Genomic DNA, 17,540 nt, shown 5'->3' with positions numbered 1-17,540 from the left:
AGTTGCAAATTTTACAAATGCTGGTTATTTTCCTTTGAAAATATGTTTGTTAAAAACTATATGGACTATTTGAAAATTAAGCATGTGTAGATATGTACTTAAAAGTACTTAAAAGTGTTTTTGCTGGATGTTTGGGCTTTATGAATAAATGACCAGCTGGGCTGTGCAGATGCTGGGTCAGGGATGTCAAACATGTGGCCTGCGGGGAAGTTCTGTGTGGCCTGCATCGTAGTATCTAATGTGCATTCTAAATTTAACATCTGGCTGATTACATAATGTAAATTTGGTTGCTAAGTTATTGCAATGGGGAGAATAGGAAGGACAAATATTTCATTGATGAATGAGCAGCTGCTGTAGCGGCCCATCAGTCATAAATTTGACATACTTGTGGTGGGTCATTCCTCCCAGGAGTATCTGCAAAGAAAAATGAGATTCTGCAGTTTGTTGAACCTACGTATACCCCCCCCCCCCCACCTTTTAGGGATGGGTGCAGGCAAAAATATTTTTGGAAAATTGAGGGTTAATATTCACTGTGAGTTAACTGAGCAGGAGTGGCTATCAGAGACTGGCTTAAGCAGAGAGTGCCACTAAATATCAAGTCTGACTGTCTTGGCACTATCTGGGTATCTGGGATGTGAGATCAACTTCTAAACGGAGATAAGTATTTCATTGATGGAATCACTGGATCAATGTTTGAATCACACTGGTTCAGTTTTTGTTACTGGTCTCTGCATTGCACAAGGCTTTTTTTATGCAGAGAAAACAGTTAGCATTCATAGTAACATAGTAACATAGTAGATGATGGCAGATAAAGACCCGAATGGTCCATCCAGTCTGCCCAACCTGAATTTTTTTAATTTTTTCTTCTTAGCAATTTCTGGGCAAGAATCCAAAGCTTTACCCGGTACTGTGCTTGGGTTCCAACTGCCAAAATCTCTGTTAAGACTTACTCCAGCCCATCTACACTCTCCCAGCCATTGAAGCCCTCCCCTGCCCATCCTCCACCAAACGACCATATACAGACACAGACTGTGAAAGTCTGCCCAATACTGGTCTTAGTTCAATATTTAATATTATTTTCAGATTCTAAATCTTCTGTGTTCATCCCACGCTTCTTTGAACTCAGTCACAGTTTTACTCTCCACCACCTCTCTCGGGAGCGCATTCCAGGCATCCACTACCCTCTCCGTAAAGTAGAATTTCCTAACATTGCCCCTGAATCTACCACCCCTCAATCTCAAATTATGTCCTCTGGTTTTACCATTTTCCTTTCTCTGGAAAAGATTTTGTTCTACGTTAATACCCTTCAAGTATTTGAACGTCTGAATCATATCTCCCCTGTCTCTCCTTTCCTCTACGGCAGGGGTGCCCAATACGTCGATCGCGATCGACAGGTCGCTCGCTCAGGCGACCTCAGTCGATCGCAGAGTGGGTTCCCTTCTTCCCTTCTCTTTTTTCCCCTCCTGACTGGCCCGCTCCTGAATTCTGCTGCTGCCGCCGCTGCTCAACATTTAAAAATAAACCGGCTTGAAGAATTTATGCTCCGGGGGCTAACATGTGCTTCCCTTCTCTTCCCTCTGAAACCGGATGTTATGTCGGGGGGGGGGGGAGAAGGGAAGCCGGCACGCACATGTTAGAGCCCCGTTCACGGGCTAAAACGGGAGACCGGTCAGTGAAGCTTGCGATTTGCTCTTCTTGCTGCCAGGTCCTGCCTACTTTCTGTTTCCTCAAAGGCAGGACCCGGCAGCATTTCTCTCAATAGGTCGATCTTGGGCCGATTAGCCTTCCTCTCCTCGACGTCAATTATGCCGTCGGAGAGGAAGTTCTGGCCAGCGGAACTTCCTCTCCGAAGGCAGAATTGACGTCGGGGAAAGGAATTCTGGTGGGCCCGAAGCAGGGAGAGCTTAGCCGGCGGCAGGTGGCTTTGGGGGCCTGTTATCCGATGGCAGCGGCAGTGGCTTGGGGGAGGGCAGGGAGGGAGAAAGAGGGCAGGCAGGGAGACAAAAGGAAAGAAGAGAAACAGAGAAAAAGAAAGGGGCATGAAGAAAGTAAGAAAGAGAGGGCAGGGAGAGAGGAAAAAAAACATTGGGGGGGGGGGGGAAATGAGGTCAGGAGGAGAGGAAGCATACAGGCTAAAAGATTGGATGCACAGTCAGAAGAAGAAAGTGCAACCAGAGACTCATGAAATCACCAGACAAGGAAGGAAAAATGATTTTATTTTAAATTTAGTGATCAAAATGTATCTGAATTTATATCTGCTGTCTATATTTTACACTATGGTCCCCTTTTACTAAACCACAATAGAGGTTTTTAGCGCAGGGAGCCTATGAGGGTCGAGAGCAGCGCTGGGCATTCAGCGCAGCTCCCTGCGCTAAAAACTGCTATCGTGGTTTAGTAAAAAGGGAGAGGGGTATTTGTCTGTTTTTGTATGGTTGTTAGTGAGGTGACAGTGCATAGAGTCATCTGCTTTGACCTCTTTGAAAAACCCTGGAATAGGAATGATGATTAACATTTTCTATGCGTACAATGTGCTTTGTGTTTTTTTTTAATTTTATTGTTGGTAGATCATTTTGACTTAGTCATTTTAAAAGTAGCTCGCAAGCCCAAAAAGTGTGGGCACCCCTGCTCTACGGTATACATATTCAGGGCTTCCAGTCTCTCCTCATACGTCTTCTGGCACAAGCCTCCTATCATTTTCGTCGCCCTCCTCTGGACCGCCTCAAGTCTTCAGTTTTAGCTTCACAGCAGACTTTAGTCAAAGGGATATGTTTCTTCCGAGATTATCTCATACTCTGAATCTGCAGGGTTATTTATATTCTCAAGACCTGTGAATTCTGAAGACATTTCAATATCCTGGCTTACATTTTCTTCATGGGATTGGCAATCATAGCTGCTCTCGTTAGCTTACATCTCTAGCTGGGAATTAACTATCTGAGCCTCTGTTCCTACACCCCTAGCAGGCAGATAAGATTTTACCTTGCTGGTTGTTTGGGGTGCAGGGCTCCCTTTAGAATAGCCTTCAGCCTGATAAGCTCTTGGGCAGCTAGGAGTTCCCACTTGCCTGGCAGATTGCTCCTGTCTTGCCAATAGCCAAGATATATCTGGTCCAGAGTGGCTTGAGCTTTCTCCAGTGTTGTTTCTAATTGTTCTTACCTTGTGTTGGTCTCTGGGGTGATCTCCTGCTGTGTGAATCAGCTCCCTGTTTAACTAGGTGAGCTGAGCCACTCAGCTCTCTGATTGGTTGCCTAGTCAATTGTTCCCAAGTCTGGTGTTACTCTGTGTGAAACTTGCACCCCCCTCCACTTCTTACTGCAGCTTTGAAAGTGGGTGTAAATCTTTTCCTTGCCTGTTGCACACTGTCTTGCTTAGTCAAAGGCAAACAAATCCCTGTTCCTGCACTTTCTAAGTTTACAGGAACTGCCTCTGTATGGTCAAGGTTTGCAATGCTAGTATTGCAACCAGTGGCAGGGTTGTCACTGACTGGCATACTGTATGTCTTAGGGCTTGGCCCCTTTTGTCTGCCACAAAGGCTACAGGTGACCACATATACGCAGGCACATTAAAAAAGAGACTATTCATCCTTGTTTGGACAAAGTTCAACCACAGAGTATCTTTGGGTCACCATTGAGCTCTACCCCACCCCAACCAAATGCTATAATTGTCACCCAAACCTGGCCAACTTATTTAATGAGCCAATTACAATCAGTAATTGGATGCTAATGATAAATTATTGATGTCAATTGACCCTAATTAGGATTTGCATGCCTCTGCCTGCATGCTAATCCTGGACACCTAAATGCAACAGAACATAACCCAATAATGTGATCTCAGCATTGTAAAATAGCACCATTTATGCACCCCCAAATGCCATGAGTTGGGCATTGGCATTTATACCAAAATTCAGCTGGTGGAAATGATAAGAGCCCATTTTGGGGGCAGGAATCAGCACTATGTGCTATTCCCCCCCTTTATAGAATAACCCACAGTGCTGATTTTTTGAGCACCAATTTTTGAGCACCATATACTGAATCTGGCCATACATCTGGGTGGTGTAATGGATGGAACGCTCTCCTTTCCTCCTCCCTAAGGGCAATGAATGCCACTACATCCTTAGGTCTGGCTCCACATGGAGCTGCGGTCTGGCCTGGAAATCAATCTCTGTTTTCTGGTTTGATGGTGCACAGCACTGTCCAGTGGCATAGTAAGGGAGGGGCTTTTCCTCCGATATCGCTTCTGGACCTGCGCCTAGGAAGTGGCATCACAGGAAGAGCCAACGCTGGCGCCAGCAGCAAGTTGGGGTTGCTGTGTGCTCTGGGAACATTAAAGAAGTACAGTACTCCCCTGAAATCTGCGGGGGTTCCATTCCAGGAACCCCCATGAATTTTGAAAAACCGCGAATGTGGTTTTTTGCCTGTCAAAAGGCAGGGGAGTGTTTATGTTCAAATTCATTGTATGGCACTGTTAACATTTGAAAATTTATAAAAATTTATAAAAAAAAAAAGAGACTTGGGGGCTCATAATCGAAAGAGAAAAACGTCCAAAAACTGACCTAAGTCGGCACTTGGACGAACATTTCTCAAAAACATCCAAACGCCGATAATAAAACCGGGTTTTGGATGTATTTCTAAACGACCTAGGCCTTCATAGTGGCGCTCAACGTTCAAAGCTAAATGGGGCGTTTCGGGAGGCGTCTCGAGGGCGGGAGTTGGGCGGGATATGGGCCGGCTTAGACTTAGTCATACAGCATGTAAAACCGAAAGTTTAACAACAGAGGAGAGGGCAGCTGGAGAGGCAGGAGAGGGCAGCTGGAGTGCCGGCGAGTGAAGAAAATCACTCGCAGTCTACTCCAACCACCTCTTCCTGTAGTAAAGTCGGGCTACACCAATCAGAAGCTGCTTTGACATGCAGCTCCTGATTGGTGTAGACTGACTTTAATACAGGAAGAGGTGGTCAGAGCAGACTGCAAATGAGTGAGTCCGCAAACCATGAATTCACGGGGGAACACTGTATGGGGAAGGGGAGGGGTGTGCGTGGCAAGGATGGGAGGGAAAGGAGTGGATGGGGGTGGGGCAGAGACGAGGGCGGTGGAGGCGCCTCTCACCTCGTTATGCCATTGGCACTATCACTTTTCATAAGACTGACCTCCCCTTATGTTATCTTTATGTTAATATAAAGCATTGTTTAGCAACTATTCCAAATTCGTTTCAGTGGTGTGGCAGAGTTTCTAGGAGAAGTGGTGCATCTCTTGACTCAGCAGCACTCCTTGACCAATTTACTCAACCATCAGGTGCTGCTTTGAATTAGCTCTTCAGTGCAGGCCAAATTTGTGGCCACCTAGGAAGGAGAACTGCATGTAGACAAAAGAGCTGCATCCGAAAAAGTGCCACTACAGCCAAACACAATTCCCTCCCCCTGCAATGGCTTACTTGTAGATTCTACTTCTGAAACTCTGATCATGTAGTATTTATTTATTTCTTCATTTTAAAAATTTCTATACTGTTTTAAAACTTTGCCTTGTCTGGTTACACTGGAATTCTGTTATGTCACATGCCCAGATTATGCCTACTATTTAAAATTGGTTATGTTGGGGATTGTTTGGAAGGATTTTTAATTGGGGGTGGGGGGGTCTTTTTTCATTCTAGCTGGATTTTAATTTTTTAACCGCTGTAATTCCAATCAGGAGCAGAGAAGTAGCCTAATGTTTAGAGCAGCTGGCTGGGAACCCGAAAGCCCAAGTTCAAATCCCACAGCAGCTCCTTTTAGCCTTGGGCAAGACACTTAACCCTCCATGCCTTGGGAGAAGGCAATGGTAAACCACTCCTGTGTCATGCCAAGAAAATCAAAAGTGTGTGTGTGTGTGGGGGGGGGGAGGGTGGCAGAGGCCTCTTTCTGTGTGGCCACCAAGAGTCAGCTCTGACTTGAGGGCACACCTGGATCTGGAATTCCAAATAACCACACTAGATTGCCACTGCAGAAGTGACACAGGAAGCAAAAGCTAGAAAGGATTAAGAGTATTCTCTATCATTTTTTCTGTGTGGCATTGCCGTTGGACTCACCCAAAAGTCATTGATCAGCTTGTATTTAGGCTGTAGAATTTGAAGGCCTGAAACATTCTTTTCTTAAAGCCGCAGTGCCTTCCACTCAAGGCATGGAATTCTATAGAGAGCACCTGGCAAGAAAGGTTAACTAAGTAACTTGTTCTCTTAGGGCCCGATTCACTAACCTGCCCGATCATGACCGATCTGGGCAGGGGCGATCGATTCAGGAAGGAAGAATATTCAAATGGGGGTGAGCGGAGGAACGCTCCCATCTGAGGACATGGATCGCTAGGTAGCGATCCCCACGCATGCGCAGACCATCTACTTTGCCTGTAGATGGTCTGCGAATGCTTACCAGAGCTGCCTGAGTGTCTGTTGGGGTGGAGGTGGTGCCCATGAGCAGAACAGGGAGGGGCAGAATGAGTGGTAAAGAAGCTACTAAAAACTGAAGTTTTAAACCAACAACTGCCAGTTATTTAAAATTGTCCTCTGAAGACAGCAAGAAATTATTCTTAGGCCCCGACTCTCCTGCTCTCTGCCGCCTTCCCTGCAGTGTGAGCCCGCGGGTTTAAAGCGGGGCTGCACTGCGGCGGGTTCTGGAACACACCGTAGTGCAACCCCGCTTTAAACCCGCGTGCTCGCACTGCAGAGAAGGCGGCAGAGATCCAGAGTCGGGGCAGCAGAGATCAGTCTGGGCGGCAGAGAGTAGGGGGAAGTGGAGATACAGAAATGCCGGCACCATTTTGAGTGTTCAGTGCTTTTTATTCTTGTGAGCTGAGTTTAGCAGCGGCATTTTGTTGCCGAGCAGGGCATGATTGGGACAGAGAGCAGGGCCGGAAGATCGGTGCAGAGTGCAGGGCAGCAATGGAGCAGGAGAGTCAGCAGGGATGTGTGCGACTGGTCCTCTTCTGTTGATCGGCCAGCCCAGTCGGTGTCCCAGATTTGTTTAGTGAATCACGTCCCTGCCTACTTTGCATGCCGTTTCCCCTCATTTGCATGCACCAATCGAAATCGGATCGGCACAGAGATTAGTAAATTGGGTCGGAGGAAAATCGGGTCACAAACCAATCGGTACACGATCGGTTTTGCTTAGTGAATCTAGCCCTTAGTAGGCTGACTAGTGTGTTTTTCTGGCCTTAATGTTGTAACAGCTGCAAGGATCTAGTTTTCTGAACTCAGTTGATTTCCAATCCTCTTTGCAACAGAAATAATTTTTTTGTAGGAATTGTTTCCTTTTAACCGGGTTTTTCTGTACAGGAGGTTTGACAAAAACCAATTGAACAATTGTTGCTGTTCATTGCTGGCATGTCTTTCAAGAGTTGAAAAATCCACTTGAATTGAAGAAAACAAAAAAATTTGTTCAGATACTTAACGATTGCAAAAACAAGAGAACAAATCAACATCATGTTTGGTTGAATCACCAGACCTCAAATGCCCGAGACACTACTTAAATAATCTTTCGTGTCTTTACTGGGGTAGTAAAGTTCATCACTGGTCTTGGTAAAGTAACATGTGCTCTAAATTAATTATGTAAACTTGATTTAATAGCATACAATAAATATAAAGTGCTTTTAGTGTTTAAGGTGCTAAAAAAAGGAAGGCACTTATCTCTTATACCTTCCTTTTTTTAGCACCGTAAGCACTAAAAGCACTTTATATTTATTGTATGCTATTAAATCAAGTTTACATAATTAATTTAGAGCACATGTCACTTTACCAAGACCAGTGATGAACTTTACTACCCCAGTAAAGACACGAAAGATTATTTAAGTAGTGTCTCGGGCATTTGAGGTCTGGTCTTTCAAGAGTTGAAAACATAGTATTCTGCAATATCATGGACCATGCTAATTCTAGTGAAGCTTTAGGTCATTTGCTGGTAACAGACAACTTCTGTATTAAAACATTTAGGGCCTGTTTTACAAAGCCGCGCTAGCGACTGCTGTGCGGTAACGGCCCCGAAGCCCATAGAGATTTAAAGGGCTTTGGGGCTGTTGCCACGCGGCTTTGTGAAACAGGCTGTTAATGATTGCAGAAAGATGTTTTTTTTAATGCTTGGCCAAAAATATAGGAACAAATTTACTTTTAAAGCCAACAAAAAGCTTGAAAAACCATAAAAAAAGAGAAAAATTACTAAACTTCAAAACTCTTCATAAATTGAGATGAAGGGCTAAGACATTTTAACATTTGTAGCCTCTTGTCTATCTATGATTGACTATCATACAAATGTTATAACTTTGCTAATAAATATTGCTTAATTTTGTAAAAATTTTCTTTAAAATTTGAAAAAAAAAAAAAAATCAATATATTTCACTCTTATAGTGTTGTTAAGCACATAGGCCCTGATAGGCAATTGTCTATCATCTACTAGGCCCTGTTTGTACAATCATGCCTATCAGCACCTAAGCAATCTTAGGTGCCGGTAGGCATTGAAAACTTGGGGCTCCTTTTATCAAGGTGCGCTACGGGGGTTAGCACGTCGGACATTTCATCACGCGCTAACCCCTGCGGCAAGCCAAAATACTAACGCCTCGTCAATGGAGGCGGTATTCCGCGCATTAAACCCCTACCGCGCCTTGATAAATGACCCTTTAGGCACGCTCCCATTTAGACCTGGGTTTTCTGGGACCTAAATGACTGACCTAAGTTAGGCACCTACCGACACCTAGGTGAAACCACACCCAAAATCTGACCCAAATCTACCCCTGGTAGGTGCCTCGGAGTAGATGCCTATGCCAAAGTGGTAGGCGCCTACCAAGTTTGACGCCTACCAGCTAATTAATTTTTTAATGGTTTTTAAATGGATTTTTAGTGGCTAGATCGGTTAGTTGCGCCAATCTAGGCACCGAACTTTAGGCGTCATTTATAGAATCAGGGCCATATTCTCCCTTATGTATTTTAATAATTGGGATAGGCACGTGGGATCTCTCGGAGAGAGAAAGAGATAATGGTTGCTGCGGATGGGCCATTTGGCCTTTATCTGCCATCATGTTTCTATGTGTTTTATTGAGAATGGAAGCAAAACAAAACTTAGCAGTGTTTAGACGGTAGCTCCAGTAATTGGGAAATAAGGCCAGTACTAGGCAGATTTATACAGTCTGTGACCCAGTTATGGGTAGACACATTTAGAGGGTCTAGAGTGGGATTCAACAACTCCAGTAGTTGGGAAATATGTCCACTGCTGGGCAGACATCTACGGTCTGGGCCCTGAAAAGGCAAGAATAGATTAGGATTAAGAATATATGTGTTAGATTGCAATACATGCTATGAGTTTATCTTATTGGGCAGAGTGGATGGACCATGCAGGTCTTTACCTGCCTTCATCTACTATGTAATTATATTGGAACTAGCAGTACAGCTACTTTTGGTCAGTTGGCTTATAAAGATATAGGCTGATTAACACCTTTGTTTTCAGGTGCTCTTTTTATAGAATTCAATGTTCAACATTGCTTAGAATTCCATCTATCCGGATATTCTTAGCTCTTGTGGCCTTTTTTTCTGTTCTTAACCCTTTAATTTGCAGATGGCAAAATGGCTGCTTTATGTAAAGCAGTCATTTCACCGTCTTCAAATTAAAGGGTACATAGCTTGACGTTGAACGAGAGCAACAGTGTCCAAGCAACAGGCATGTGGAGATGCAGATCTCCCATAAGAGCCTTAGAAAACACATGTTGCTTCTGAGCAACAATGCCAAAAAAAGGGTTAAAGCATCTTTTTTTTTTTTCTCTGCCCTATTTTTGTCGCTATGCTTTTTAAGGCAAAAGATGTGCTGTTAGCATGGTCAAGCTCTCTGATCCCGATCATTCTCTTTACTGTTAACACTGGAGGTTGTTGATATCATTGGCCCCGGGCTAAGAGACATGGATCATAGCGTCCCTTCAAGGCTGGCCCACATACTGAATGGTCAGTGCCACTGTGAGTCTCCCATAGCTCCAGACTTAAGTTTTTAAAATGATTTATTCTTGGGTCTCCTTTTCAACTGTTTGTGTTGGACCTGAATGGGGTTGTGATAAAGGTCTGTGCGGCACAGATTACAGGTACTGACTTTTGACCCATTTTGTCCATTAGCATTTCATAAAACACTGATGCATTCTTTTCGCAAAGACTTCCAATCAGGTTGAGTATGTACAAAAAATTATGCACACCACTTTTATACATTGTGAGATAAGCGGTATATCCAATGCATGTATTTTTGGAACCCGCTTAGGTTTTAGGCGGGCTATAAGTTTTTTTTAAAATAAATCCAGTCCACATGACAGAACATTGTATCTCCAGGACCAGACTGGAATGCCTTTTATGCAGCATGGGAAAAAAATGTTCTGGGAGAAATATCTCTAGAAATTGTACAGGAATTATTCAAACTTAAAGCCAGACATAACATAACAGTAGTCTTATATACCGCTACAACCCCACAGCTCAGCGCGGTTTACAAGAAAGAGAACTGCGAATACACAGGGAAATGACAATTCTTTATAAAAAATTCAAGGGGAAAAAATGAAAATATAATAGTCGAGATACTAAGAATTCTTCGTAAAGAGATGAGTTTTAATAATTTCCTGAAGTTAATGTAAGATTGAGAACTGGAGATCAACTTACCAAAGATCTTATTCCAAAGGGCAGCTTGGTATGCCAGCTTGGTATGTCAGCTCTTTTTTGTACGTGATATTTGGATGTCACTAATGCGTGATACTGGTCACTGAGGATTTTTTAATATTACCTAATTAATTAGGTAATATTCATAAAAGCCACAATACTATATGTTAAAGGGTTGGGGAACCAAGGTCCTTGAGGGCCACAACCTAGTCAGGCTTTCAAGATTTCCATAATAAATATGCATGAGATCTATTTATATGCAATGAAAGCAGTACATGCAAATCAACGTCATGCATATTTGTGCTGGAAATCTTGAAAACCTAACTGGGCTATGGCTCTCGAGGACCTGTGCTAGATGATATGTGTCCTAATGGCCATGTTCCTTCTGATTACAGATAGTGAATGTTCCAGTGATGCTGAAACACCTCAGGGACCAGAGGATGTTTATGATCCAGACAATCGCCCAGTACACGTTTGTTTATCAAGTGCTTATCCAGTTCCTTCAGAGCTCCAGACTCATTTAATTTTCTCCGAGGTCAGAAGCCGCATGCCTTGAAGCCATTTGGAGTTCCTGGCCATGGAGATGCTCGTCCTCCACATCTCACCACGCTGGCTCGTGCGGAAATCACAGCCCTCTTGTGCTGGGGGTCGGCTTCCATCCTTCAAGGCTTCCTTATTCAAGGCCCCTGGAACTATTTTATATGAGTTAATTTATTATTTTTTTTATTGGGGAACCCTTTGCAGTAACCCTTTGCACTCCTTGGAGTGAAACCTTTGCCGACCTTTCCCAGGAGCCACATTGGATAGACCTGGGTACCTTGTAGGGTGTCTGAGGTCTATGACCATTGCCAGCTGCAGGGATTTCTTGTCCGATGTCCATTAATTTTTGTATGTACACCGCAGTTGTTAAAATGGATGTGTCTTCAGCCTGTGGAGTTTTGAACAGTGCTGCTTCTGGAAGTGATCTCTGCTTCACCGGTTAAAGGGAGATGCACTGAAATAGGAGCCCCACCTAAGCAGCTAGTTCTGCAGGACCAAATCCACAAATGTAAAAGAGATTGAGGCTCTTTTGTTTAGTAACTGAGATTATTACTTTTATTAAATGGGAACAAGTGCTCTTTTTTTTCTTAAATTAAATTGCTGGCTACATGCCTACCTTGTCCAGTTTTAAAATTCCGTTCTTAATTCTGAAAATAATAAAAGCTACTTTGCCACCCTCTCCCCCCCCCCCCCCCTGCAAACTCTGCACAAACAATCCTACATGGATCAGAGAGCCAAAAGGTTTTCTCCCATTTTGTCTCCATGGCATGATTCTACACGTGGATTTACAGGGGTTGTGCCAAGATTCAAAGTATGGATTACGGAGATCTCTAGGCTGTCATGTGTCCTCTGAGGAGAGAGCGTATCACAGCTACAGTATTCTGATCGGTTCCCCCTGTCACTGTGTGTCTGACACCACATTCCTCAGGCTTTGCTTTTCTTCCGTACATGCAGCCTTGATCCTCTCACCGATTTTAACATGTGCCCCTCAAGGACCTTCTCTATGGTACCCAGTTATTTATGTAAAGGATGGAAATGGGCAATCCTTGACATTGGCCTTCATCCAGCTACTTGTCTATAGGTAATGGAGGGAGGGGAGCATTATCAGATCATGAGTCCAGAGTGGAGTAATTCAGTCTTTAAAATTCAGGAAGTGTGATGGCTTACAGGGGGTTTAGGGCAGGTATGGCCAAGTCCCTGATGAGATCTGGTATTTTATCCATCAGATTCTGTCCTTTGTGAATCTGTCTGTATTCCAGAAAATGCAGTAATTCTATGGTGCCATTTACACGCTTGCTCCTGACTTGTTGCAATGGGGCTGTGGCAGTATGGAATCATGAACTAACCCCCCCCCCCCCCTTTTACTAAACTGCGATAGCTATTATTAGCGCAGGGAGCCGCGCTGAATGCTCCGTGCTGCTTCCGACACTCAGAGTTCCTGTGAGCGTTGGGAGCAGAGCGGAGCATTCAGCGAGGCTCCATGTGCGAATAACCGCTATCGCGGTTTATTAAAAGAGAAGGAGGGTAATTTCTAGTAAGGAATTATTGATTGATCTTAGCTCCCAGCAACTCTTAAAAATGTCATTCTGGAGTTTTGGCTGTTATTGATCTGCAGAGCGCATTGATCAGGGTACTGTAGAAAACAGGACTAGGTTAGCTAAGGGGTTAAGATGCCAAACTTGAGATTATTTGCAAAATTATTTGCCAGCGAATGCCTGGTTTAGGGGCCCTTTTTCTGAAGAGCATTAGGAGGGAATTCTATAGGTGGCCACCAATGTTAGGTGCTACTTTTCTGCCAAGTTTTCAGCGCTCTAATGGATGCAAGGCACCAAAATGGGGCAGAAGCGGCAGATCCACGTGAAAACGTGCTTACACGCCCATTTATAGACTAGCACCCAAGTGTTTTCACGTGGATCTGCAAAGGGGGGGGTGTAATGATGGGAGGGATATGGGCAGGTAAGGGACATCCCTTTACGACACGCACAGTGTTATGGGATAGTGCAGATTCACGCCCCACTTGCGCACCAGGATTTATACCTGGTTTCGTCCCTCTTTTTCTAAGCTGCGGTAGAGGTTTCCTGGTTTCGTTCCTCTTTTTCTAAGCTGCGGTAGAGGTTTTTACCACGGCCCAGGGCGCCAAATGCTCCGATGCGGCTCCAATGTTCATTGGAATTCTGTGAGCGTTGGAGCATTTTGTGTTCCAGGCCACTGTAGAAACCTCTACCACAGTTTAAACTGGGGTTTCATTTGATGTAAATGCTCGCATCCAGAGTTGAACGCAGATCCCAGCGCAATATGCTGTTCTATGAAGGTCACTCATTCTGGTCAGCACTGATTTTTTTTTTTTTTTTTTTTAATTGGCGCTCCATTTATTTAATGTGTGGTTAGCACATTCTTACAGGTTACCACAGAACATGTTAAAACACTGTGTTGTATTTTGCCTGCTTGCACCACACATTACCCGTTTTAAAAGATATTTATTGGGAGGGGGCGTGTCTTGGGCAGAGAATAAGTGTTCCTGCTTTATCCAGACAGCACATTAGCGTGCACTAACTGAATAATGCTGAGTTAACATGGGATACCTAGTGTCTCCTACATAGGAGCTGGTAGGTGCTGTTACTTTAACTCTATGCAGTTCCCGTGTGCGAATGACATTGGCAAGCTGCCTGAAAGAAAATAATTTAGAAACCACCCCCCTTAAGTGCTGCGTTAAATCTCAGCTTAACATGCGGGAAAGTCCTGCACTAAAGCATGTTAAGAGCATTATACCGCTAAAAGGGCCCCTAAATTAGCAACCGCCATTTAAAGCAATCTCATTAATACTTAGAGATTCTTCCTATCTGGGAAGGTGGCCAAGGAGTAGACCTGAAAGTGAAAGCATTAACAGGTTTTCTCTTGTTGTTTTAACAATGCCGTAGAACAGGGGTCTCAAAGTCCCTCCTTGAGGGCCACAATCCAGTCGGGTTTTCAGGATTTCCCCACTGAATATGCATTGAAAGCAGTGCATGCACATAGATCTCATGCATATTCATTGGGGAAATCCTGAAAACCCAACTGGATTGCGGCCCTCAAGGAGGGACTTTGAGACCCCTGCCGTAGAAGGACCAGGTTTGGGCCAATAGCTAATCCGGACCCACTGCTGACTTTGAGATTGGAAAGTTGGAGCTGTGGATCTTGGTGTCTCCCTGCAGAGGTTTTCTTTATTTAAGAAACTAATAGCATTATATCTTCTTTATTTTTACATATGTTAAAGACATGACTTGTGAATAGTTTGGTTGATGCACCAAACTGTATGTGACCAATAGGGGAAGAAAGAAGGAATGTTCTCTTAGGCTTTCGCGGCTGGCGTCATGATTGTAACAGTTTTCCGGGGCTTGCCGTGTCTGAGTAGAAAGAACCGATGTTTCAGCAAGACCTGGAAAACTTACAATCGGGAGGGGGAATTTTTTCTTAATTTCTGTCAACATCATTGATTTTTGTTGTTGTTGTTTTTTTTTTTAAATTAAGTTTTAAGGATGGTTGTTGATGATGTTCTTATATTGATGTTTCCTGCTGCAGTTCAAAAATAGCCAGGCATTTAATTTATATACAGTTGGTGGGGGACAGTTCCTTTGACAAAGCACAGAAGATGCGGGTTTGACTTCCGTGTCACTCTTTCTGCTGACCTGTCTTGTTCAGTTTGCTTTTGGAAGACTGTTATCATACGATCAGAACTCGCTATCCTTAAAGCACCTACAGATGTAGATATTCTTTATCACAAACATGGATATGCTAAAGATTTTATTGAATTTGTATTTATTATTTCATTTCTTAAAGAAAAGAAAAAAAAAAATATCCTTCATTGTTTCATTTTTCTGTGGACGCTGTTGGGGCGAACCATTCATCGTTGCCATGTTACAGATTCTGGCTACCCAAAAGTAGAAAATTTACTGCCTAAACTTTTTTGTTTTGCTAGTACGCCGCTTGTTCATTTGTAATCTTAGTTGGCATCTGTGACAAAAAGGTGAAATTGATTATAGCTCACTCCTCTGTTTGGTGGAGCAACTTTTTGTTGGTGTCGTCGTCTTGTTGTAAAGCTGATTTGTTTTGCACCTGACATCTGTTCCTCAACTCAGTGGGGTTTGGTTGCTCTGGGGAAGCAAGAGTGCCAGTCACCGTGCACAAACAGCACTGGTGGCTGCCTTCAAGGCTGCTCTGTGTTGTTCAACAAGAGCAATGCCACCATATTGGCTGGATGATGGAAAGGGATGATAGGGACTTAGTTTGCAAGAAAATCCCGAGTGTACCCAATTTTTTTATTTTTATTTATTCAATTTTCTATATTGTTCTCCCAAGGGAGCTCAGAACAGTAAGCATTTTCCCCTCTCAGTCTCGGTGGGCTCACAATCTATCTAAAATACCTGGGGCAATGGGGGGATTAGGTGACTTGCCCAGGGTCACAAGGAGCAGCGTGGGTTTGAACCCACATCCCCAGGGTGCTGAAGCTATAGCTTTAACCACTCTGCCACACACTCCTGGGGCCAGATTCAGTAAAAACACCCAAAGTTAGGGGCTAGAAAGATCCATTGTAAACTCATATTTTATAAAGGGCATTCCAGGCTGAGCACCCTTTATTGAATAACATTTAGCACCAATTCCTTCTCCCAACCTGGTGTAAATCCTGGCGCTCAAGTTGGGCACACAACACGGTGCCAAAATTTTTGGAACAATCCTGACCCACCCATGCCCCTCCTGTGGCTACACCCCCTTTTGGGTTGCACACAGGACACGTAAGCAGAGGTGCATGTAATTCCAAATTAATGCCAGTTAACGTTGATAATGAATGTTAGCTCGTTGACTAATTAATTTGTATGCGCACCTGCCTTACCCATATTTTGGCGAACTATATAGAATCCGGGGGATGGTACTTTGGACGTCCTCCGTCACTAATGGCAGAAATTGCAGTTGAAGGCATGCTTCGGCTGGCTTGTGGGATGTTAGATGATACTAACCAGTGGCCCTATTCAAAAATAGAAAAAAAAAGAAGACTCACAAGCTTGGATAATCGTATGTAATAGTTTTGGCAACCTGTCAGCTGTGTAGGATGAAGAAGACTGGGGGAGCCGGGTGACTTTTGGAGATCAGATTTTAGGGGGAGAACTTTACCTAGCTAAGAAATCCATTTAAGGATAAGCAGGTTTTCAGCAGGAGCACCAATGATAAACATTCACATACAACTTTAAATGTATTTGGTATCCACATCGCAGGTTGCCTATGTTAAATGTATGGAAAGACACAACCCTCTGTTTGTATATGCTTATGTGCCTTTATAATATACCGTGGGCTTCACATAAATTTGCAGCTGCTCAAATAGGGTGCAATTATGAGTGTGTAGCATTTTATAAAATAAATACATCACATTTCCAGCCCAACTCTGCCCCAGGAATGGGTAAAAGAAGATGTAATCTTATATGGTGTGCCTACATTTATACTGTACATGCATGCCTTAAAACAAATGTGTAACCACCATTTTCTGCCTGGAAAATATGATTTACAGGCAGAAAATGCTTTATAAAAATGTTCCTGCTGCTTAGCTATTAACCAGTCAATGGGTAATCTTCACCGATGAACATATAACTTTTTTGCCTGCCCTTGCTCTACCCTGAACCATGCCCCTTTTCTAACCAGACAACTTTGGCTATTTTGTCTATTAAATTTCACTTTTATTTTTAGCAAAGCACTTATGTAGTCGTCTCTGCTGAATATGTAAATGGTTTTGAATATTGACCCATTTAGAGGATAGGATATGATTGAAGTTTCTAAAATCTTGAGTAAAGTAGAAAGGGTACAAGTGGATTGATTTTTCACTCCGTCAAAAATTACAAAGACTAGGGGACAGGCGAAGTTATAGGGAAATAATTTTAAAACCAATAGGATGAAATATTTTTTCACGCAGAGAATAGTTAAGCTCTGGAACGCAATGCCAGAGGATGTGGTAAGAGCGGATAGCATAGCTGGTTTTATGAAAGGTTTGGACAAGTTCCTGGAGGAAAAGTCCATAGTCTGTTATTGAGAAAGACATGGGGGAAACCACTACTTGCCCTGGATCAGTAGCATGGAATGTTGCTACTCTTTGTGTTTTGGCCAGGTACTAGTGACCTGGATTGGCCACTGTGAGAACGGGCTACTGGGCTTGATGGACTGCTGAACTGGGTCTGAGCCAGTAAGGCTATTTTTATGTTCTTATGATACCATGGGCTGTAACCCTGACCAATAACTTTCACTATGATTACTGAGCTTCATCACTGTTAAAAATGAACCAGACTTCCAAGTAGGAAGATGAGCAAGGTTGTTTCTTTGCCAGAAGACTATGTCATGAAGAATCAGATTAAC

At 43.5% G+C, this 17,540-nt stretch overlaps 1 protein-coding gene across 2 annotated transcripts in view; it reads left to right on the top strand.

Annotated features, from left to right (window-relative positions):
* The window catches only part of PTPN14 (protein tyrosine phosphatase non-receptor type 14), a 293,466-nt gene extending 278,441 nt beyond the window's left edge, over nt 1–15,025 (top strand). For both annotated transcript variants that reach the window (XM_033935552.1, XM_033935553.1), the window contains exon 19: nt 11,024–15,025. In XM_033935552.1, coding sequence (XP_033791443.1) covers nt 11,024–11,152 — 129 coding nt within the window. In that variant the 3' untranslated portion in view covers nt 11,153–15,025. The remainder of the gene's footprint in view (nt 1–11,023) is intronic.
* Nucleotides 15,026–17,540: the final 2,515 nt, after the last annotated feature.

The sequence above is a fragment of the Geotrypetes seraphini genome, chromosome 3, assembly GCF_902459505.1.
Source record: "Geotrypetes seraphini chromosome 3, aGeoSer1.1, whole genome shotgun sequence".
Classification (NCBI taxonomy): domain Eukaryota; kingdom Metazoa; phylum Chordata; class Amphibia; order Gymnophiona; family Dermophiidae; genus Geotrypetes; species Geotrypetes seraphini.
This window is presented reverse-complemented; position numbering and strand designations above follow the sequence as displayed.